This window comes from Aethina tumida, chromosome 7, assembly GCF_024364675.1.
Source record: "Aethina tumida isolate Nest 87 chromosome 7, icAetTumi1.1, whole genome shotgun sequence".
In the NCBI taxonomy this organism is placed as follows: domain Eukaryota; kingdom Metazoa; phylum Arthropoda; class Insecta; order Coleoptera; family Nitidulidae; genus Aethina; species Aethina tumida.
This window is the reverse complement of record NC_065441.1, coordinates 8,100,741-8,125,157: the sequence shown is the minus strand read 5'-3', so window position 1 is coordinate 8,125,157 and position 24,417 is coordinate 8,100,741. Positions and strand designations below refer to the sequence as shown.

General features: G+C 28.2%; 2 protein-coding genes across 2 annotated transcripts in view; both read left to right on the top strand.

The window, feature by feature from the left end:
• The first annotated feature begins 3,512 nt into the window (after positions 1–3,512).
• Positions 3,513–15,391, top strand: LOC109595271 (arylsulfatase B-like). Its single transcript, XM_020010590.2, has 10 exons — positions 3,513–3,708; positions 6,633–6,792; positions 8,419–8,495; positions 9,409–9,555; positions 9,913–10,174; positions 11,047–11,229; positions 11,649–11,818; positions 12,063–12,162; positions 14,537–14,764; positions 14,946–15,391. Exons 1-10 carry the CDS (start codon positions 3,607–3,609, stop codon positions 15,188–15,190), a joined length of 1,674 nt encoding a protein of 557 aa, XP_019866149.2. The 5' UTR covers positions 3,513–3,606; the 3' UTR covers positions 15,191–15,391.
• A 6,418-nt stretch (positions 15,392–21,809) lies between these two features.
• Positions 21,810–24,417, top strand: part of LOC109595255 (gamma-aminobutyric acid receptor alpha-like) — a 31,377-nt gene continuing 28,769 nt past the window's right edge. Inside the window, exon 1 of the mRNA XM_049969721.1 lies at positions 21,810–21,929. The gene's annotated coding sequence lies outside the window, so the exon portion shown is untranslated. The remainder of the gene's footprint in view (positions 21,930–24,417) is intronic.

The following is a 24,417-nucleotide window of genomic DNA, read 5'->3' as shown; positions in this document are numbered from 1 at the left end:
TTTATTACAATCAAAGGTGTAGCATAGAGGTCAGAGGAACACGATATACTAACACCATTCGTGCAAGGTTAATAATAATAATAATAATGATGAAAGGGAATTCCAAATTATTAAAAACACGAACGAAATTATGTTTTATTTATATATCTTCGCGGTGATTGTTTTAAATAAATATTACATAAATAGATTATCTGTTTTGATTGCGGGAGTGAAAAAAATGGATCCGGTGAGAGTTTAGACAAAAATTAAAAACAATGAATAGCAGAAATCGGTAAATAATTTATAGAAGAACATTAAATCAATAAAAAAAGAGTTTTTTTCTAATAGTTAAACACAATTAAGCTTTTAAAGTAATTATTTGTGTTCATTTTTTAAATCCCCATGGTTTCTATAGCGTTGATGATTAGAAATTGGAACGTACACGACAAAACATCGATCTTTAAACCACAATTTTGGATTTGTGTTTGGTTTCGTTTTCATGTTGAGACATATTCATTAAGAGCATCAATTCAACAATATATGGAAGCAAATTTTTAAAACATATCTCTGTACATAAGTCAGATTGAGGCCTTCCCCAGAAGAATAGAAGGATTCCCACACCATAATTGAACCACCACCAAAACACTTATGAAAATGATTTTATTGACATCTCATTAATATTAAAAAATACATTTTATGTTTTTATTCTATTAAAATGAAATAAAACTTAATATTTAAACAAAGATAGAAGGAACATATGTTGTAAAACCAACAACAAGCAACATATATGAATTATATGTTGTTAATTATGTGTAAAAAAAATAAAATATTGTTTTTACTTTTTTTTGTTATCTGTATAATGTGGATCACCAAACTCAAACAAGCCGTTACTGCTATTATCAGCCAATTTGGGCAGATGATTGTACAACTAGACGGTCCTAAAGTTCTAATACATATTAATTTAAATTTTAATTTTGTCAAATAGCTGTGTTTTAATGTTTGTAACCAGTAAAAATCAATAAGCATTAAAATCCGTTCGCAAACTCGGCTAATTGACGTTACTGAATATGTGGCCTAAAATATTTAAATTTTCCCCTGAAAATTTCAAGCAATGTCACTCATGAGTAGACGAATGAGAAATACTTCATTGTACATTAAATTATTTTGACCCCGTTAAAACTTCCCTTATTCTTAACAGTATTATAAAATAAGCATTGTAATTTATAAATTAGCTAAAATAATAAAATTCCAGCATATTATTAATTGTTCGTCAATGTCGAGAAAAAAACAAGTGACAAAGAATGGTTGGTTATCCGAGCAAATCGACCATGAGACAGCTACCAGAATATCAGATTATGATCTGGAAGAGTATGTTGTTGTAATCGTTGAATCAACCATGTGTGATGAAGAAAAATTTATTTACTTCCGTGTACAATTAACGAAATAAATAACATTGTAAACATTTTACTATCTATTGTAAGGATTTAAAAATTGGTACTGATATTAGAAAAAAAGTCTAATTATAATTTATGTGAAAAATAAACAATAGTTTCAAATATGAAATAAAAATAAAATATAAACTATATAAATAAATTATCTTATAATATGGCGTAAATCAATTTAGTTAGTTTGACTCAGTAACACTTATATTACTAAAAATAATCATGAGGAACAAATTTTCAGTAATCAAAACCTTTTCAGTAAACACGACCAGGAAAACAAATTAGTCAGAAGTTTCCGAACACCTACTAGAAAATTATCTCGATTCATTTCAAACTGAATCTTGTCATATTTTAAACGCAATTATAAAAATGAAATGAGTTCATTTTTATATAATCTCATATTCCCAGTCCCTATTAGTTTAAACTGCATTCGCTGATAGTGCCAACATTTAAATATGCATCTAAATTGCAAATCAGATACATTTTTATACGCAATTATGTATTTTTTATGCGGCTTTTGTGCAGCTTAATTATACAATTTACATGACCTAATTGGATACTATCAATAATTGTAAGATATTTCCATTGTTAATGGCGTTCAAGATTTTCGATTAGAGTAATAAAATAAATTAGAAATACTATAAATAACGATAATTATGTCGGTTTTAGATAAGCTATTTGTCTATCTGTTCTACAGGTGTATTATTAATTCTGCAATCTTGCGGAAGTGGATTGTTTAGGAAAATCTGGTATTCAGATGATTTTTTCCGTGCAATTTAGCAAGAAAAATGTTGAATGGTTCGTAATTATCTAATAAATTAGATATTAAATCATATCATTATCATTCAATTAATTTTAAAGTTAATTCAACAACTTATATTCTTTTTAAATGTCTTTAAACAGACATTAATAAAACTAATTTTCATGTTCAATGTTAACATAATATTTAAAATAATACTTTTTTAACAGAATCAGCATTATGAGAAACGATAAAAAAATTCTGGGCACCTGAAACTGAACTGCCAGAACCATTTATATCATTAATGATGTTCCATTGAAAATAATTATTGGTTAACGTGTATGCCAAGAATGGACTTTACAGACATTTCGGTTATCATTTATCAAAATTTTTGGAAAAAAATTAATAACCCAAAAACTGTTGTGTTTTGGAAGAGGCAATGGCATAGCCATTTTATTTACATCTATTTGTAACCTGTAAGCTCCATTCAGATTCAGATTCAGATAAAACATAAAAATAATAGGACTATAATTTTTTTCCTAAAGCCTTTAATCGTTCTTTAGTCTTTGTTTTTCTATTTTATTGCTATTCCTAGTTATTATTTTTTATACATCAGGGGTTCCTAATTATTCGAGATAATCACATTTCTTTTGTCTTTTTAATGATGAATTAACAACATAAAATAATTTTTCCTAATCTAATATTATTGATTATTAAGTTTTAATTAAAAACTTTTGAGTGTTTATGTGTTTTTCTAAAACCTTCAAGTTATATTGGTTCTCATGAAGATATTTAATAAGAATATTCTTGTAATACATACTAATTATATTGACAAGATGAACCTTAATGCAAATATTATATAAATAAAAATTAAAACGGCTGAGTAACCAAAATTTAGTACTATTATAAGTCATTACAAACCTGTACATAAACAAGATAAAAACTAACATAAATTACTTGAACAATGCATTAATAAATCAGCATTTTAACACTTGTTGATGTGCGAAAATTAAGGGTTATATGAGTAATCTTCTAGACAATCTTCAAAAAAAGAGTAATTTTCTAAGACGGAGAGATCCGGTTGTTGAAACAAACAGGCCGCCTGCCATTGCATATTTCATACGTCCGTAACACATTTTTACAATAATTCAAAACGCACTCGTACGCTAATTACACGTTTTGTGTGCTTTATTTTACAACATCCCACCGAGAGGTGTTCGCGAATTGAAATTTCAACAATAACCCACGTTATTGTTCGAAACCAACGAACTTCATAGGTAGTTAAGTATGTTAATAAGACGACCGTGATGATGCCGAGATATTCCGCCATCGGGGATTAATTGGTTATGTTATAAATTAACAGTGTCTTATCCTCATCCAGTTAGTCACCGGTTCGCTTTTTCGCTGTTCACGTTTCGCACGCGAATTTTTTAAATAATTATTATTATGTGGTTTCAGACGGTTCTGTTTGTTTGTGTTTGTTACGTTTGTGATAGGACTAACGCTGCCGATCAGCCCAACATTTTATTGATTATTGCCGATGATCTCGTATGTAACTATTGTATTATAATATTATATAGACTTTGTTATTAAATTGTTGTTTACCGTTTAATACTCAATTTTTAACGTTTCCTTCACATTTTTGTTTTCAAAAATGTAAAAAAAAACATTTTTGTGGTGCAATATTTTAATATATAAGTATAAATCTAAACTAATATTGTATAAAATTCAATTTATAGAAAATATAATATGCATCTTTGCTTTTATTTTATTCTTTTAATAAGATATAAAACGAAGTGGAGCCGGTTCTTGACATGTCCAGTTGCATGGAACGGGATACTGATGAGAGATGTTTGAATATTAATTGAATATGTTAGATATAGCATATTCAGTATACTAATTAAAGAAAATATTCTATGAAATAAACTATGAAGCTGTGGGACTATGAAACTATGAAACTATGAAACTATGAAACTATGAAACTATGAAACTATGAAACTATGAAACTATGAAACTATGAAACTATGAAACTATGAAACTATGAAACTATGAAACTATGAAACTATGAAACTATGAAACTATGAAACTATGAAACTATGAAACTATGAAACTATGAAACTATGAAACTATGAAACTATGAAACTATGAAACTATGAAACTATGAAACTATGAAACTATGAAACTATGAAACTATGAAACTATGAAACTATGAAACTATGAAACTATGAAACTATGAAACTATGAAACTATGAAACTATGAAACTATGAAACTATGAAACTATGAAACTATGAAACTATGAAACTATGAAACTATGAAACTTTGAAACTATGAAACTATGAAACTATGAAACTATGAAACTATGAAACTATGAAACTATGAAACTATGAAACTATGAAACTATGAAACTATGAAACTATGAAACTATGAAACTATGAAACTATGAAACTATGAAACTATGAAACTATGAAACTATGAAACTATGAAACTATGAAACTATGAAACTATGAAACTATGAAACTATGAAATTATGAAACTATGAAACTATGAAACTATGAAACTATGAAACTATGAAACTATGAAACAATGAAACTATGAGACTTCGAAACTATAAAACTAAACTAGAAAACTAAACTATTAAGTCTTGTAATCATATGACAATCAAACCCGTGAATTGAAACTACTGTCAAGTACTTGGGGCGTTGATCACAAGTAATATTTATACAAAACTGCTAAAAAATTTAAATTAGAATAACCTCAATTTTAACAATAATTAATATTTATTAAAATCTATCCTGGCAAATAATTTTTTCGTTTTTTGTATATCTGCGTAATTAATACCAATTTGGTATAAAATTTTATTAACTTCATCATATATTGTTATAATATTGAAATATACAAGATTTAATATATTACACATCAGTGCATTTCTATAATAATGAATTGTAAACAATTGAAAACTCAACTAAATGTTTCCAAATATGAAAATTATTAATATTTATAATTATATGAATTGATAAACATATTAACATTAATTAAATATTGTTTTAAATTTAATTATATTTAATTTATTACATAATAATATAAAAACTTTTATTTTACTATTATACTCCTAGACATTATTTTAATTAGCTCAAAGACCTTAACTAATTTAAAGTGCTACATACAAATTAAAAAAATAACTAAAATACGCTTTCATGGAATTAAAATATCATTAACTAATATTGTTATTAATATTTTAACCAGTTAAAAAATAAAATAAATAATTTTATATGACCTTAAACGAATTTAATTGCACTTATTAAACTCGAGTAGCAACATTGTGGTTTTAGATAATGTATTATTCATTGAAAAACTTGTTCTAAGGAAGTCATTTCTCAAAACACGGATCTGATGAATGAACCTATCAGAAAAGAATGCCAGTCAATACAGCAACCGCGTTGAAATCCACCATCTAATGATTATAATTGCTAGAAATTATTAATTTGTGGTTTTTCAGGTAATTTTAACACAATGTAAACAAGTCTAAATGGTTTAATTAATAATAATATAATATTGAGATAAAACTTAGTTGAAATGTGGAAAAATTAATAATGTGGTTATTAATGTTAAATTACTCAACTGTGTTCACATGAGTTAAAATCTATTATGTCGTATGTTTGTCTTATAATCTTAGTGCATTTTTGTTGTCTAGATTTTACACTACAATTTCAAAATTTAATTATAAACTCTTATTAAAATTTTCATAATAATTTCTTTGACTCTACCATATAATTTCTAATTTATATTTTATCTTCTGGTTTAAAGGCATTATAATCAGTTTGCACAACATACATTTTCACACATTAAACCATTTTTAATATATCATTAAAATCTAATCAAACAAAGTATTGTTTGTATTTTTATGTAACATTTCTGAATCGTTGGCATTATTTGATGTCTACATAATGATCGAATAGGGGGAGGGTCCTTTGATAAATACATTATAAACGAGTAAACAACCAAACAAATTTTTTATTTAATAAAGCCTTATAATATAACCTGTTCAGGCGGTAAATTAATTCAACAACACGAAATTTAATGACGACTTACACTTGATCAATTTGTAAACAATATAACAAAAGTGCTCTTTTAGAAACCACTTAAAGTTTAATCAGGGCAAATCATGGTTTAACATAAAATGCACAAATGATCGAACCGGAAGTAAATTAAAAATTAATTAAACGGGAAAATAGGCGGTATTCTTGTTTTTAATTTTGGCAAAGTTGAAACGTCAAAAACACTCGACGATTAATTGTTTGACATTTGTTAAACGGAATGTAAAGTAAACAATACAAATTAACAATGTGGATTAATTTACATCTTATTAATTAGATTTGATAAATAAACATTTGGATACGCATGAAATAATTTCGAAAGTTTAATTAATATGCATACAATAGATATTGTTTATTGATGACTATTTTTGTTTCAGGGTTGGAATGATGTGGGATTTCATGGTGGCAATCAAATTCCGACACCGAATATCGACGCATTAGCCTACAACGGGATAATATTGAACAGTCATTATGTACAATCAACATGCACGCCGTCGAGGACGGCCTTATTGACCGGCAAATATCCCATGAGATTGGGTAAATAGTTCAAATTTTTTTTTATTGTTAACACGCGATCATTGGCATGGGATGTACGAAGACAAAAAACGATTATTATCGGCAATAATTAATTAATAACTAACAGGATATTATAATAAATTCAAGTTCTTGATGTCTCAACTTCTTATATCTCAGGTTAATTAACAGATATCGCATTAATTAACATATTTTATTATAACACTTTAATTGGTAGTGTAGGTCAGTTTTTTTATATAAGTCTATGACATCACTGGTGGGCATAAAATTTCCTATTTTTGGACAAGCTCAAAATGCTTATTAAATTAATCGCATAAATAGATTTATATCAGACGCATAGAATATATAACTACATTATACTCTGTCATGCAAAATCAACAGTTCACTGCGAACCGCGGTTTTATAATTATTCTGACATGCTTTGGTTAATTGGTATGGGAATATTTTAAAAATGTGATTTAATTATTTCGGCCAATAAAATGTAAACAGAGTCATTAATAAACATTGTTATTCATTAGTTTTAACTTAATTTGACGTCACAGATTCTTCAATTTCTGTGTATTATTTTTAAAAATTTGTTTTTGAAGAACGTAAATTTAATCCAATTAGTGTTTTTAAATTCTTGCCATTCTTGCACATACAAATTGATCAACCTGTTTTTTATGAATTTACAATTAATACATAAATAAATTTAATATAGTAAAATAGTAAGTAATGAAACTTCTTTTCTCCAGATCCCTTTAATTGTTAAAATTTCTTAAACTCTTCCGTATTTTTTAAAATTTCTTTTTGTTGTACCTTAATATTACAAAAAAAGATTTTGTAAAATAATACTTCATATTCTACAGATTCAAATTCTTTAACACTCTGTTGGTTATTCAGAATCAGTTTTTTTATCTTTTTTGTTAACTAATTAGAATCTTTATTTATTCAGTTTTTTAAATATTTTTTAATTGGCATTTCTTATATTTTATTTGAATCTTTATGATACTAAAATTCTTTAAATACAGATTGGAGATTAGATTAGTTTATTTAAATTATTTAATTTCTTTAAAAATATTTGATTCCTTAAAATTCTATCTGTATATCCTTCTTTATTAAAATTCTTTTTTAATTTTTTGCTATATTTTTTATTTATTTATTACTAATATTTTTAAAGAAGTAAATGAATATATAAATATAAATGATAACTTAACATTTATGATGCTATTTTTTATTAAATTTTTCTACTTTTATTCTTATTTACTTACTACTAATAAATTCTATACATTACTTTGATCTTTATGAACTCCAAAATCCTCAATTTTGTTAAATTTATTAAACTCTTCAAATACACGAGAGTTTATTAAAAACGTTTAAATATGAATAAATAATAAGTAAAAATTAATTTTACAAATTATAAGAAAACTTTTTCCAACTCCCGAGATATTAAAATATATAAATTGATCTCCGATTAACATTCTCAACGGCAATCACCGTTTCTTAATCTGCGATTTGGAACCGCGACGAAGGAAATTGATTTCATTATGACGGGGGCATATTTAAAAGGTATTTAAGTGGCGTTTGAAAGTGTTAATCGATACGGTAAGAGCGTAAAGCGATATCTAATGTAAAAAACGATTCTCGCAGGGATGCAAGGTGAACCGCTGATGGCGGCCGAGAAGAGGGCACTGCCAGATGGTAAACTTATGCCGCAATATTTCAAGGTAAGTTAATAAAACTTGAGTTCTGATCTGATTCCAGAGAATGAATTTTGAAGTTAGCAATATGATTTTTGTTTTATTTGTTTCTCTAAATAACATATTTTTGCCAATTTTCTGGTTATTTTTGGTCTACCAACTTAAATAAACAAAATGTCTTTACCAGTATGTAGGTTACACATTTAAAATAACCTAACCTTAAAATAAACATGTTGCCTACACTGATGAAAAATTGGTATATACTTATAATATACTGATTGTTCCTAATAAATTGGACAATAAATTATTGGGGTTTAAAATAGCCTTTAAAATTATTGATATTGAATATGATTTAAAATAATTCAAGGTTTTGCATGGACAAACAAATTTTCTTGGCTATTTTTATTTTATGTTATAAATATATACGCCAAGCAATTTTATTATGTTATCTGAAAAAGTAGTAGATAAATATTTAATTAATGCAAATAAAATGTACAAAATATTTTAAAGTGTATATGCTACATTAAATATTCAAATATATGCATTTATTTTGCACCTTGCGACAATTTCATCTTGAATGTATAGTAATAATATATGCAAAATTATAACAGTTAATATATTTTAAGTTTTTTCAATGTTTTTAATGAGTAAGTAAATTATTTAGTTGATTTTGGACATTCCGGAAATAAAGATTTAGAATTATCACTAAAAGAATGCCTTTTATATTTTAAACATATCACTTATAAGTGCAATAAATTAAGCAAAAGGTTCTATATTTAGTAAACATTATTTAAACAAAGATAGATTGATATTATATAAATTGTGTGTATATATTAAAAAAATGTTTAGGGATTATCCCCGATTTACATAATTGATGGATTTTGTCGTTGTTAACAATATACTCCCTTCCACCCATTGTAACTCGCGTTTCGTTTTGCAGGATTTAGGATATTCGACACATCTGGTGGGAAAATGGCATTTGGGCTACTCACGCTGGAACGAGACGCCGATCGCTCGTGGCTACGACCACCATTTCGGCTTCTACAACGGCTTCATCAGCTACTATGATTATTTATCAACTTGGAACGTAGGTATTAAGGTTAAGTCCCACTTTCAACCCCCAGAAAATCCCCCAAAAATATCCTACTGTTCCATATCTCTTTAAGAACTTGTTCGTTTTATGTGGCCATCAAAAACTTTTTTAAGTTTCATTTAGAATTAAAGCGTGCCGCAGAAGACGTTAATATTAAATTTTTCGAACAGAAAGTAATTTGTTTTCCATTGTACTTCCATCTTGGCGTGCAATATAAATCGAAATGTCTAACAATAAGTACCGATGACATACAAAACTGTTTTCGTCACCGACATAAAGAAAACGTTACGCAAATAACGGACTCGCAAGACATTTGCAATTGACATACCGCATTTCCGTTTATTTTTCCAGTACAACGACAGAGACTGGACCGGATTCGATTTGCGTAGGGACGGCGAAGCGGCCTTCGAGGAAGTCGGCAAGTATTCGACCGACTTGTTTACCGAATATGCGATAAATACGATCGAGAATAACGACGTTAATAAGCCGCTGTTCATGACGGTCGCCTACAACGCGGTCCACGCCAGTAACCAGGGGAAACCCCTCGAAGCGCCTCAAGAAACCGTCAACAAGTTCAAGCACATCGCCGACGCTAACAGACGAACCTACGCAGGTAAAGTCGTGTTTTTTTTTTTTTGTAATTCGCTGGAAATAACATTTTCTATTTATGAAACGGTGATAATTGGTTGACAAGGAATGTATTTGTATGGCAGCTACAAGATAACAGTATATGTCTAAATAAATCTTTACCACTACCATTTTTATTGGAGTGGAAGAACAAATAATTAAGGAAATGGATGGGGATGAATCACAAAAAGTTTTTGCAGGTTTGAACACATCACTCCATGTTGGTAATGTAGGTAAATCAAATATAATAAAGCCAGCTAAAAGTAGTAGAACGTGTACAGATGTATAACTGATAATGAACTGTCAGAAATTTATGGATGTGACTGATGACTTGGCAAACTTCGATTTGCATCAGTTTTCGACAAATCCGAGATCGGATTGGTTGTATTGAATGTTTTTGAATGAATGTTTTTATGAAAATCACAGGAAATAACTAATTAATGTTTGTTAAATGTATGAATCATAATAATAAAAATGTTTCAGTAGGCTTTAAACGAGTAAAAAAAAAATGAATATTACTTCACTAATATCTGTCTGAAGCGTTTATCAACGTTTAGATTTGTTTTTTGAGAACAACACAAATGTATACGTGTTTTCACATGTTTCAAATTTCTGAAAAAGTTCCTTGACTAATGCTTAAATTACTATGAAAATCTACGAATCGTTACTTCAAGACTTCTTATAAATATTTATTTCTACCCATATTTACACATTTGAACACTTCAATATTTGACGAAACTGAATACATTTCTTGAACTTTTGTGTCCAACATCAAAAATGTAAACGCAAATAATATTTAAACACAAACACGACTTCGACATTTTAAACATGATAAAATAAAACCAACATTAATTGCAGCAATGGTATCAAAAATGGACGACAGCATAGGATCAATTGTTGAAGCTCTCGATGGCAAAGGAATGCTACAAAACACGGTCATTGTATTCATGACCGACAACGGCGCCCCCACTTTAGGATCATACCGAAACTGGGGCAGCAACTACCCACTTCGAGGGATCAAAAACACGCTATTCGAAGGAGGTAACGTTTCTGTTTTCCTTTAATATACACAGATAGTTTGTTTGACGACAAACTTGTGTTACTTAATTGGTTTAATTGGATTCCTAGAGAAGCAATATTGAAGTTACAGACAATATGTTTTAGTATGGAATCCAGCTATTAGGATATGATTTACGTAATTTCACAAAGTTATATTTTATGACGTGAATGCGGTTTATTGTTGTTTAGTATAAAGAAGTGGTGGTCATTCTTGAACTTAAATTAATCATATATTGCGCAGCTGTAATATATTTCCTCTGTATTTATCCATTAATTAGAACTAATTACTAACTAATTCAAACTTAAACAACGCTCGTCCCAGTACGTGACCAGTCCAATATTATACGATGGATGTTTGTCTTCAGATATTAGCAAACAACTACCAATTTGCGATTTTACAGGCATACGTGGAACAGCCTTTATTTGGAGCCCCCTTTTGGTACAATCAGCCAGGGTATCATCCGATTTGGTGCATATAACCGACTGGTTGCCCACTTTGTATTCGGCAGCTGGTGGAGACATTGGAGCCATAGATCCAGATCTGGATGGCATAGATCAATGGTCCAGTCTAGTAAGTCTTACAATTTATAACAATTAAATTAGACAATGCGTTCGAATTATGCATAACTGTAATTACGGAACATGGAATTGCATTTGGTCCTGACTCACTTGCAGATTTGCACAGTAACTCTTCAGGAATTATCTCATTTATCCGTTCGGAAACGAAATTAAACTGTCGCAACTGCACGATTGCAGTATTTAAAATCTACATTAGATGATGAAACAAATGATAACTATTTACAATTTTATTCCAGGTATACGATTTGCCATCGCCGAGGAACGACATATTAATTAATATAGATGAGAAAACGAGGAATGCGGCGCTCCGGTTCTACAACTGGAAATTAATTGTCGGTAAGTTCGGTTCAGTTCATTTCCCAATGAAAATACTTGCCGAACTCCGGCCAACTCACACGGAAACCGATAATGAGTCAATTGTGGGTTTGTACGCATATCGAGAAGGTCGTGCATTAAATCTTGCACTCAAAATAATTGATATTCAAAGTGGATGAGGCTCAGATGCAACATTTCTGAGTTAATAACATTAAATCAACAGTATTAGGTACTATGTTAGACTTGCTTTTATACTTACTTGAAGTAAATACGAAAATCAATAATTTATTTTAAAATGTAATATTATTTATAACCAACTTTAAATATTTCGATGTATAATTACATCAGTGATAAGAATTTTACTCTCCACCCAATTTCAAATTTTCTATAAGTTTTTATACATACTTCATTTTTAACAAGGGTTCACATGTCACGAATAACAAGTTCAAAGTACTTCCCTGTAACCTTGTCTTTATTTGCGACTAGTTTTCATCTTTAAAAACCATCTAACGTAAAGGTCATGTCTTAAAATTCTTGTTAAAACAACACAATTTAATTTAATTAATATGTGTATATTTGTGTAATAATATTTATTATTAATTTACTAATTAATTATTTAATTACTAGTTTCACATTTTTGCCAGATAAGCTTCTTTAAAGATAAAAACTTATTGCAATATCTCATTGATGTTACACAAGGTGTTCCTGAAATAAGAAGGAGGAAAAATATACTCTTAATTAATTTTGATTATGACAACCATTTTTAATGTTTATTTTAATTTTTTTCAAACATGAATCTAAAATAACTCAAAATAGTTGAATAGTCAAAATTAATTATGCAAAGAATATGAAGAGGTTAATAATTTTAAAAAAATATTCAGTGGCGAAGAAAATAAGGTAAAAAAAGGAGAAGCTCCTAGAATCTGCATCATTATGAAAAGAGTTTATCTATATGATATAATCTAGAATAATATATACCAAATTTAAAAGGTTACGGAAATATGAAAAAAAAAAAGTGAAATTTAAATTTGACGGGCTTTATTTTCTTGAGGAAAACTTTAAAAACAAATTTTATTTAGATTTTCTTCATTATTGGACGTAAGTTGTTCATGATTAATTATTATTAGCAAAATTGATTTATTAAATAACTTTTGTAATAATTTGTAACAGATGATGTCTTAAACCAACTAAACTAATTTTAGACTGTGGGACAAAATATGTTAATATGTTAATAGAATTAATTAAAAAAAAATTGAGACAAATTGACAGAAAATACAGCTTCTTAAATTTATATTTCAAAAATTGTTTTTTTTTTGCTTATATTTTTGTAAACTTTGGTACAATCTTGTTTACATTTAATGTCAATTTTCTTAAAGTATTTATCCACAATTCAATGTAATGAACATTTTCCATAATGATTAAGTGGCGTTCGTACTGTGGTCCTCTTTTTCTCGACCTATTTTCTTCGCCACTGAATATTATTTAAAACTATTAAGCTTTTCATATATTCTTTGTCCAATTTAGAATAAAAATTATACTCTTGATTACTATTGATTATCAATGGCGTTTTTAAGATTTTTCAAGAGAAAAATTAAAGGGAACATTAAATCAGAAATATGTCAAAGACGGCAACATCAAAATTAATCAAGAGTATAACATATTTATTCTTCCAAATTGTGCAAAGAATATGAAATGCTAGATGGTTTTAAGAAGAAAAGAGAATCTCCCAGAATCTCCGCCACAGCAACAATATTGGACAAGTTTATTATATTGAATTGTAGGCATGTATTTTGGGATAATACATATCAAATTTAAACACAATTGTACCAAAGATTACGGAAATATAAGAACAAAATATTTTTTGAATTTTAAATTTGAGGGGCTAATTTTCTTCAGAAGAAACTTCAGAAAAAAAATATATTTAGATTTTCTTAATTACTGGATGTTTTCTGACTGATCCCAAATTTTGACCACCCATTTTAGAAACTCCTTGAATATTATTAAATTTTAAAACTTAGTTATAAAACAAAATAAAAAAAAATTAAATACAGATGTGTTACATGTCTAATTATTTATTTAAAACATATTCACATTGCATTTTTAAATTACGACATGAACATTTACCTCGCATTTACTATGCGCCGGCAAAGTTTACCACATAACTCCAGTTTTTATTTTTATCTGGAAATTTTCACGCTCCAGGACAGTTCTCGCGCCATGCACAAACACGAACTTCTTTGGGTTTAATCAAATGAAAAATAAATATACTTTTTTTGTTGATTTCCATTCCGTTCACCTTCCCGAAGATTATTTGCATCTACGTTGCCACTTTAACACTACAATAACTCAAACTGTCAAATATATCGTTCGTTCCAAATTTATTGTATTATTTTAGGAACGAGCCAGAACGGAACGTACAACGAATATTACGGGGACACGGTTTTGGAAAACATAGAGGAGCCTTCTTACAACGGCAGCGCGATTTACGACAGTCCTGCGGGAAGGGTTATTAGGAAGGTCAATTACACACCCCTCACCGAATTGGAGTACGAGGGACTAAGACGCACATCAACGCTACGGTGTCTCGGCCCTAAGGCGAAGAAAAACCCCTGCGATCCAGCCAGTAAGTCTTTTCGAAGAAACATCGAATTTAACGTTTCAACTCGAACGGGGATATTATCGTGCCATATTCAAATGATTGTTGGGTTGGTCTATTAAAACTAAGTGAAGCGTTTAAAACTGTAACTTTCGAACATTAAAATAAACCGTTTCCTCGTCTACTAATAACAGTCATTATTTGTCAGGTGGTGCAGTTTGTTTGTACGACATACCGAGCGATCCCTGCGAGGAAAACGATCTGGCGAAGTTCTTTCCCAGCGTCGTGCGACGCATGAAACGGGCCCTGGTCGATTACCGACAAGGACTGGTGCCGCAACTGGACCAGGAGATCGACATCGAAGGGGACGATCCGAAACTCTACAAGTACACTTGGAATCCGTGGCTGGACTGTTCGGACACTTCTTGCCAAGCACCCAGTGTCATAGGTTAAACGATGATGATCAGCTCTTTGGCAACTTTATGAGTCTCCAAGTGTCTCATGTTGGCGTCTTTTGTTTGTACAAAAATTGTGTTGTAAATAGTTTAGGCGATTTTGATACAAATTATTGATTTGTTAATGTGTAATCTAGATCTAATATTTAATTTATTGTACTATTTTACAAAAATAATTAAAGAATTCTATTATATTAAAGTGTTTTATTTAATTATCATATTTTATCAATTTTATGTGCTTTAGAAGATGTTTAGTTTTTTTGTTATTTAAAATATACCAATTCAGGTAAATTAGTATAACAGGTTAAATTATCGTCGCAGCTAAAATATTTAACATTTTAAAAAGTTACTAACATCATGACCACTGCTGTACAACTAAAATTACTCAGTCCAATTTTATAGTCACAATTTATTCCAAATCAAAGAAATAAACTATTATTTAATCTGTTCATTAAACAACACTTGAAGGGAATTATCTCTGATCTACCAACAAACTTCCACGAATATTATGATAATTCAAATGCTAAACTTCGGTATAACGAAACCGATTGTTATCGGACAAAACATGATTGAGTTTATATTTCGTATAATTTCAAATTGACAAAAAATGAAAGAACTTGGGGGATTTGAATAACGCTGATGAACATGAAATTGAAGGGTTCTTGATAATCTTAAGCCTCTCCGTTCCCTCGTTTGAGCGTGCACCACTACGCTTTAACCTAGACCTAAATAACTCCGATAATGGCTGGAAAAATTACTTTATACAAAATTGTACCTTAAGTTATTTACTCATTTGTTATCGGCGTATTGGATCTTTAGCCAATATCTAGGTTAACTTCAAGTTAACTATGACCGAAAGATTAAATCCTGCATTAATCAAACCTTTCATTATTTTTTTTTGTCGTCATTATCTTTTTTGTTACACCCATACTAGTTATTTCGTTGTTTACATCAGTATTTTGATAAATAAGGAAAGAAATGTTATCGTCGAGAGTCAAGAGAATGTTAAAGAAAAATGTAAAACTCTTAAAAACAATATTTGTAGGAAAATTGAAACGTCACGTCATACCAATGAATGAATGTATAACTAAAGACGTGACGTTTAAGAACGGAGTCGATACATAAAGACTTGAGCTTTTCCATGACAAAGTGTTTTTATTTAGAAATGGAATCCCCTAGCTATTTATTTCACAAATCTCCTTCGGGTTATTATTTGTATCATGTGACATTCATCTAAAACAAAAAAGATATAAAGCTTTTCAGACGACGATAGTAAAACATGAGTAGGTACAGTTATGTTGATGCTGACTGGTGATTATGAGGAAGGATGTATTGAAATGAGTTTTGATGTATTCTTTGTAGCTTTTTGTTAGAAAGTTTCATTTTACAAATATCAATCATACTGTAAAAGTATATCATTATGTGTTGTATCAAATCCTTAGTAATTAGTGTTTCAGACTACATTTCCTACGTTCACATCAGTACTTTTGTATTACGTGTTACAGAAATGTAAATGTGAAATATAAATAAACGTATTTTTGCTCTGCCTCTAACGAACGTCTTCTGATTGTCAATATTGAATCTCCAATAAAAAGCTCGTCAATCAGTGAAGAATATGAATGTTTAATTTGGCAGCAAGGGCATTGTTACATTTTATTGAATGTAGTCTAGACACAACATTAACACTTTAGCATCTCATATACAACTTGTGATGACATTTTATAAGGGTGTCTCAGCCACTGAATCGTAACATTAAATATTAACGTAATGAAGGACCGTGAGTAATTTTATCAATTTTGTTGGAAGAACTATATTAATTTTTTGTCCTGGCATTGATTGTCTCCTCTTATTGTCACCTCGAGGTATTTGTTTTTATGAGACTGATGATCCTGCAACTTTCTGTGCAGAATATTGCCCTACTTGCGAAGTTTTATGTTGTCTAAAACTATATTTAGTGCGTTTTCATCGTCTAGCTACAGTTTTTATTCTATAGAAAAGAAACTTAATCAGTTCAGAGCCAAAAAAATTAAGACGTGTTAAACCAAATAGCCTTACATACAGACAAACACTTAAATTTTCTTGAACTTCAACTGATTCAATTGAATTTATGTGTCTAATAACGATGTGCAGTTAGTAAAAAATGTGTCGTAATAGCTAACACGGCTTAGTTGTTTGCCCCTATCGCAATATCAGGCAAAATAAATTCTCGCTGAGGAGCCCTCTCGGATGCAAATGCGTCCGCGGACCAAATTAAACACCAATAAACTTTCTACGGTGTAGTGACTGGGTCACACGCCTGGGTATTCCCCGAGATACATTACGAATTCCAAACACTTATATAAATTTAACCAAAAAAAATTCTCACGCTCGCATTAAAATTTGCTTACTAATTTTCAAATATTTTTATACAATTTTCAATTGTGACTTTCTTTATTAAATGTTTCATTATTTGTTAAATATTTACTATTAATTATTCTTTAATGTTAATAACAATTAATTAACCTTTGTCAAGCTCATTAAATATGTTAAAATAGCAATTGCCACTGAATATTAAGTATTTTTTTTATTTTTCAATTGATAATTTATTTAAATTTTTAATAAAATTAATAAATTATCATTTGTCAGATTAGATAAAATTGTTTTTATACGAAATAAAGATCTAATAAAAATACAAGAATAAACAATATTCTGTGGTAATCATATAACATTTTATTGATTAAGAAACACGCAGGAATTTGAACAGCAAAATCAAAATGTGATGAATTAGATAAACAAATTAATAAATTTATAGAAAAATATTATTTTTACAATTTATACCTAATATTTGAGAAATGTTTCAATATTCTATATGTTTTAAAGAAATATCTAATTTATGCCTCTCTAGTTGTCATGTTTGAGCTTATATTGTGTAAATTAATAATTATCAACTTTAATAAAGTTGTTACGTTTTTCAATTTATTAGGTAACAACTGCTAAATAGAAAAATACTATACTTTATTTACAGAATATTTACAGACATAGTATAAGTGATAGAAACTGAGAGGGATATATATATCTTAGACCAAAAATAAGAATTTTAATTTAAATATAATAATCAATAAATTATTTATGGAAATATAAGAATAAAGAAAAACTCAATCACAAGCATTCATACAATAGAAAAGAAAAAAAATCTTAAACAGAAAAATCATAAATTAATAAATTTATAGAAAAATATTATCTTTACAATTTATACCTAATATTTGACAAATGTTTCAATATTCTATATGTTTTAAAGAAATATCTAATTTATGCCTCTCTAGTTGTCATGTTTGAGCTTATATTGTGTAAATTATTAATTATCAACTTTAATAAAGTTGTTACGTTTTTCAATTTATAAGGTAACAACTGCTAAATAGAAAAACATTATACTTTATTTACAGAATATTTACAGACATAGTATAAGTGATAGAAACTGAGAGGGATATATGTATATATATGTTAGACCAAAAATAAGAATTTTAATTTAAATGTAATAATCAATAAATTATTTATGGAAATATAAAAATAAAGAAAAACTCAATCACAAGCATTCATATAATAGAAAAGAAAAAAAGTCTTAAACAGAAAAATCATAAATTAATAAATTTATAGAAAAATATTATCTTTACAATTTATACCTAATATTTGAGAAATGTTTCAATATTCTATATGTTTTAAAAAAATATCTAATTTATACCTCTCTAGTTGTCATGTTTGAGCTTAGATTGTGTAGATTAATAATTATCAACTTGAATAAAATTGTTACGTTTTTTAATTTGTTAGGTAACAACTGCTAAATAGAAAAATGCTATACTTTATTTACAGACATAGTATAAGTGATAGAAACTGAGAGGGATATATATGTTAAATAAAAAAATAAGAATTTTAATTTAAATGTAAAAATCAATAAATTATTTACAGAAATATAAAGGTGAAGAAAAACTCAATCACAAGCATTCATACAACAGAAAAGAAAAAAGTCTTAAACAGAAAAATGACTAATTAATAAATTCATAGAAAAATATTATCGTTACAATTTATACCTAATATTTGAGAAATGTTTCAATATTCTATATGTTTTAAAGAAATATCTAATTTATACCTCTCCAGTTGTCATGTTTGAGCTTAGATTGTGTAGATTAATAATTATCAACTTGAATAAAATTGTTACGTTTTTTAATTTGTTAGGTAACAACTGCTAAATAGAAAAATGCTATACTTTATTTACAGACATAGTATAAGTGATAGAAACTGAGAGGGATATATATGTTAAATAAAAAAATAATAATTTTAATTTAAATGTAATAATCAATAAATTATTTATGGAAATATAAAAATAAAGAAAAACTCAATCACAAGCATTTATACAACAGAAAACAAAGAAGTCTTAAACAGAAAAATCATAAATTAATAAATTTATAGAAAAATATTATCTTTACAATTTATACCTAAAATTTGACAAATGTTTCAATATTCTATATGTTTTAAAGAAATATCTAATTTATGCCTCTCTAGTTGTCATGTTTGAGCTTAGATTGTGTAGATTAATAATTATCAACTTGAATAAAATTGTTACGTTTTTTAATTTGTTAGGTAACAACTGCTAAATAGAAAAATGCTATACTTTATTTACAGACATAGTATAAGTGATAGAAACTGAGAGGAATATATATGTTAAATAAAAAAATAAGAATTTTAATTTAAATGTAAAAATCAATAAATTATTTATGGAAATATAAAAATGAAGAAAAACTCAATCACAAGCATTCATACAACAGAAAAGAAAAAAGTCTTAAACAGAAAAATGACTAATTAATAAATTCATAGAAAAATATTATCGTTACAATTTATACCTAATATTTGAGAAATGTTTCAATATTCTATATGTTTTAAAGAAATATCTAATTTATACCTCTCCAGTTGTCATGTTTGAGCTTAGATTGTGTAGATTAATAATTATCAACTTGAATAAAATTGTTACGTTTTTTAATTTGTTAAGTAACAACTGCTAAATAGAAAATATTATACTTTATTTACAGACTATTTACAGACATCGATAAAATCGATAAATCGATAAAAACTGAGAGGGATATATATGTTAGACCAAAAATAATAATTTTAATTTAAATGTAATAATCAATAAATTATTTATGGAAATATAAAAATAAAGAAAAACTCAATCACAAGCATTTATACAACAGAAAACAAAGAAGTCTTAAACAGAAAAATCATAAATTAATAAATTTATAGAAAAATATTATCTTTACAATTTATACCTAAAATTTCACAAATGTTTCAATATTCTATATGTTTTAAAGAAATATCTAATTTATACCTCTCTAGTTGTCATGTTTGAGCTTAGATTGTGTAGATTAATAATTATCAACTTGAATAAAATTGTTACGTTTTTTAATTTGTTAGGTAACAACTGCTAAATAGAAAAATGCTATACTTTATTTACAGACATAGTATAAGTGATAGAAACTGAGAGGAATATATATGTTAAATAAAAAAATAAGAATTTTAATTTAAATGTAAAAATCAATAAATTATTTATGGAAATATAAAAATGAAGAAAAACTCAATCACAAGCATTCATACAACAGAAAAGAAAAAAGTCTTAAACAGAAAAATGACTAATTAATAAATTCATAGAAAAATATTATCGTTACAATTTATACCTAATATTTGAGAAATGTTTCAATATTCTATATGTTTTAAAGAAATATCTAATTTATACCTCTCCAGTTGTCATGTTTGAGCTTAGATTGTGTAGATTAATAATTATCAACTTGAATAAAATTGTTTCGTTTTTTAATTTGTTAGGTAACAACTGCTAAATAAAAAATACTATACTTTATTTACAGACTATTTACAGACATCGATAAAATCGATAAATCGATAAAAACTGAGAGGGATATATATGTTAGACCAAAAATAATAATTTTAATTTAAATGTAAAAGTCAATAAATTATTTACGGAATTATAAAAATAAAGAAAAACTCAATCACAAGTATTCATACAATAGAAAAGAAAAAAGCCTTAAAAAGAAAAATGACAATGTTTATATTATATAAGAGAATCTATCATTTTACAAAAAAAATCTTTTATAAATTACAGTTTGAAACTATTTTTTAGTATTTCCATATTTTCTATTAAATTATTGGATTGAACGGTAATGTTTTTGTTACAAGTTTTTACTGAAATCTTTATTGTTGTATATATTATTGGGAAGGTATTCATGGTATTTGCATATTTTGTCTTAATCGACAAATTTAAGAATCAAATACAGTCCCACATAATACCACAGAGTTCGATTAAAATTTTACTTAACACGATGACTGTGACCTAGTCTCATAAACACAGTTCCAATAAAAAAAGATGGATAAGACGCATACGGAACCGAACATGTCAAAAACATTAAATCAGCCGGCGTTCCGTCCGTGCCATGCGAAGGTATCGTTGTACGCCGAAGATTTGCGCGCGCTCCACTTTTGCGCCCTCGACTTCATAAATCCGACGGACCTATGTGCGAAATCTCTTCAGTAGCGCGTCTAATATAGATAAATTCGCATAAACAACCCCCCGTTCGTAGGGAACGGGCGCGTGCGTTCGCGTCGACCATGTAAGTGCGTCGCGGGACCGTCGAGTTCAATTCCGAAGGCAACGAACCAATTACCGATACTTTTTTTCTTAGTTTAACGCATTACCATCGGTAAGTTGCATTGGAATTGGGTGAGCTTTTTACGTTGTTTCTTGATGTTGTTGTCGCTGTTGTTGTTTTGCAACGAATGCTAATAACAAAGTTTCATTTAAATACCCGGCTCGGCGTTTTATTTTATTTTATTTATTTCACTCACGGTCGCTCGCACATCCGACTGTGAATTTATTCCGTCCGGCTCTTCAAAGTTTCTCTAACCGGATTAAAATACTTTTGTCTTTGCGGGTTTGTTTGTGGAACGCGGCCTTTGGCTGCTTCCAAAAATTTCACTATTAAATTTCTAGTAAATGGTCTTGGACGACTGAAAAGTAACCGTTAAGGTTAATTCAAATCGACGCAATTTACGAAACCAATTTGCAACGAAATGTTGACTTAAACCCGAATTATTGCGGTCTGTATGAAAATTCAATTAAAGTTTTTTTTCTATTTAAATTAATCCATCGAGATCCAGCTTCCAGAGGATCATTTTAACGCGGAAATTTAAATGTATATCGTGCTGTAGATTTCGAGTTGGCATATCGCCACCTGTTATTCAAAAGCTTTACCTTAATTTTATCCCTTTATATTAAGTTATTAACGAAGATTCGCTGGAATAACTCCATTTGTGAACCTCTTGACAAACTGTGAATTGAATGTGTATTTCGAACTAAACGATTTGTCTGTGTGAACACAGACACGTATCTGATTATTTAGGTGGTTTATGTAATTGGAAAATCTGACTTGCTGTTTATATTGGAATTCTGGAAAAGCAATTTATTTTAAAATCACATAACTTTAAAAGAACTTTTATTGAACAAACTAATCAGCACCAGCATAAACAATTTTTTCTCAAGCAAATATATTTCAAGAGAAGTTATTGGAAATTTGATCTCACCAAAATTAGACGGTGGGAAAAATAAATGATAGTTATATGGAAAAATATCTGGATTATTACTTTATGGACTTTCAATGCTCTCTGTGAATTTAAATCGATTATTTAATAGCAATCTTTTGCTTATTATAATTATTTAATCATCGGTGAAAGTGGAACTGCCATATAAGAAAAGTTATCCTTCAATTTCAGTTCACATTAAATAAAAAAATTAGGGCTAGAAAATTTAACATTTTAAAAAGTTGCCATAATAATGACAGTATGACAGTCACAGTATATATTATATTATATTAAATCTTTATATTCAAATTATAAAACTAATTTATTAACACAATAATTGACGATAAACAAATTAGTAATTTAAACCCCAATCTCATCTGCTACATGCATTAAATACTCTGACAGATTTATATGATTTGGCATAAACGGATGCATAATTTACATAGATGAAATCTTAAAATACCACCAAATATTGACCGTCAATTTGGGGGATGTATTTAAATTCTAAATGGCCTTACCAGACACTCAGTAACAATCGGTTGAACAAACTAACTTCTGTTAACTATGGATTACGGTCCAATTTGAATAGTGCATCGAGATGATGTGACGAATTTGACATCACATCATCCGATATTCATCGGTAACCCATAAATAATTCCGCGGGGATTATTCCATCGATAATCTGTGTTATTGTTGACACGAATCCGGATATCTTTCCGTTTATTATTAATGATGTTTTTATTTTAAAATTTGTTTGTTATTTTCTTATTTTACTCCCTTTAATGGTCAAGTTTCAATAAATCTGAGAGGAGATCAGTAATAAATTCTCAAAGAAATTACACAATTTCTTTTATAAAATATTCAACTCCAAACTAAATTAAATTATTATGGTATTAAAACGAGATTAATATTAAGGACTAAGATGATAAAACAGGTGTCCGATAATGTTAGATTTGATCCGGCATAAGTTTTTCCGGACTAGTCACATGATGGATATTTTAAATCCAATTTATTTCAAGTGACGCAAACTTCCTGAAATCTGCAATTAATACTATTATAAGGACAAAGTTCAAAGTTCCCTAAAGGTCGATTTTTAAAAAAATAAGGAACATTTGAAGCAATGAAAGTATCTGATCAAGTTTCAATATTTCAGATTTAATTCGTGGAACTAAAGTGTTTTTTGTAATCTTTCTACTACATTAAAGAAGATAACAATTTAAGATAACTAGAATATTATAAATCAGTGTCTAATTTACGAAAATTTTGTTTTGTCAGAAATATGGTGGGAAAGTCATTGTTCTAAATTGAATTTTGAATATCTCCTAGGACCGCAAAGTTAATTGGATTTGCCATTTCCCTGAGTAGAACAAGATTATATGACAGTAAATCACACATTGATCTTGTTATATTAATCCGTTAAACTTTGTTGCATTAAGTTCTTTTCTGATGCATTAATGTCTAAAAAAAATAAAACACTCTTGGCAGTGGACAATAGGATTATCAATTTTAATAAAAATGTGATAATTGTTTTAAAATTATATAATATTTGCCAGAATTATTTTAAAACATTTTGGCCGATTATTCTATGCTCAAAATGATAAAGCAGCCAGC

What these genes read in the sequence shown, in the direction of transcription:
- LOC109595271 (XM_020010590.2), top strand. Translation starts at nt 3,607, where the DNA reads ATGTGGTTTCAGACGGTTCTGTTTGTTTGTGTTTGTTACGTTTGTGAT. An exon ending in CAACTGGAAATTAATTGTCG is followed by an intron (nt 12,163 to 14,536) that starts GTAAGTTCGGTT and finishes GTATTATTTTAG; the next exon opens with GAACGAGCCAGAACGGAACG. An exon ending in AAACCCCTGCGATCCAGCCA is followed by an intron (nt 14,765 to 14,945) that starts GTAAGTCTTTTC and finishes ATTATTTGTCAG; the next exon opens with GTGGTGCAGTTTGTTTGTAC.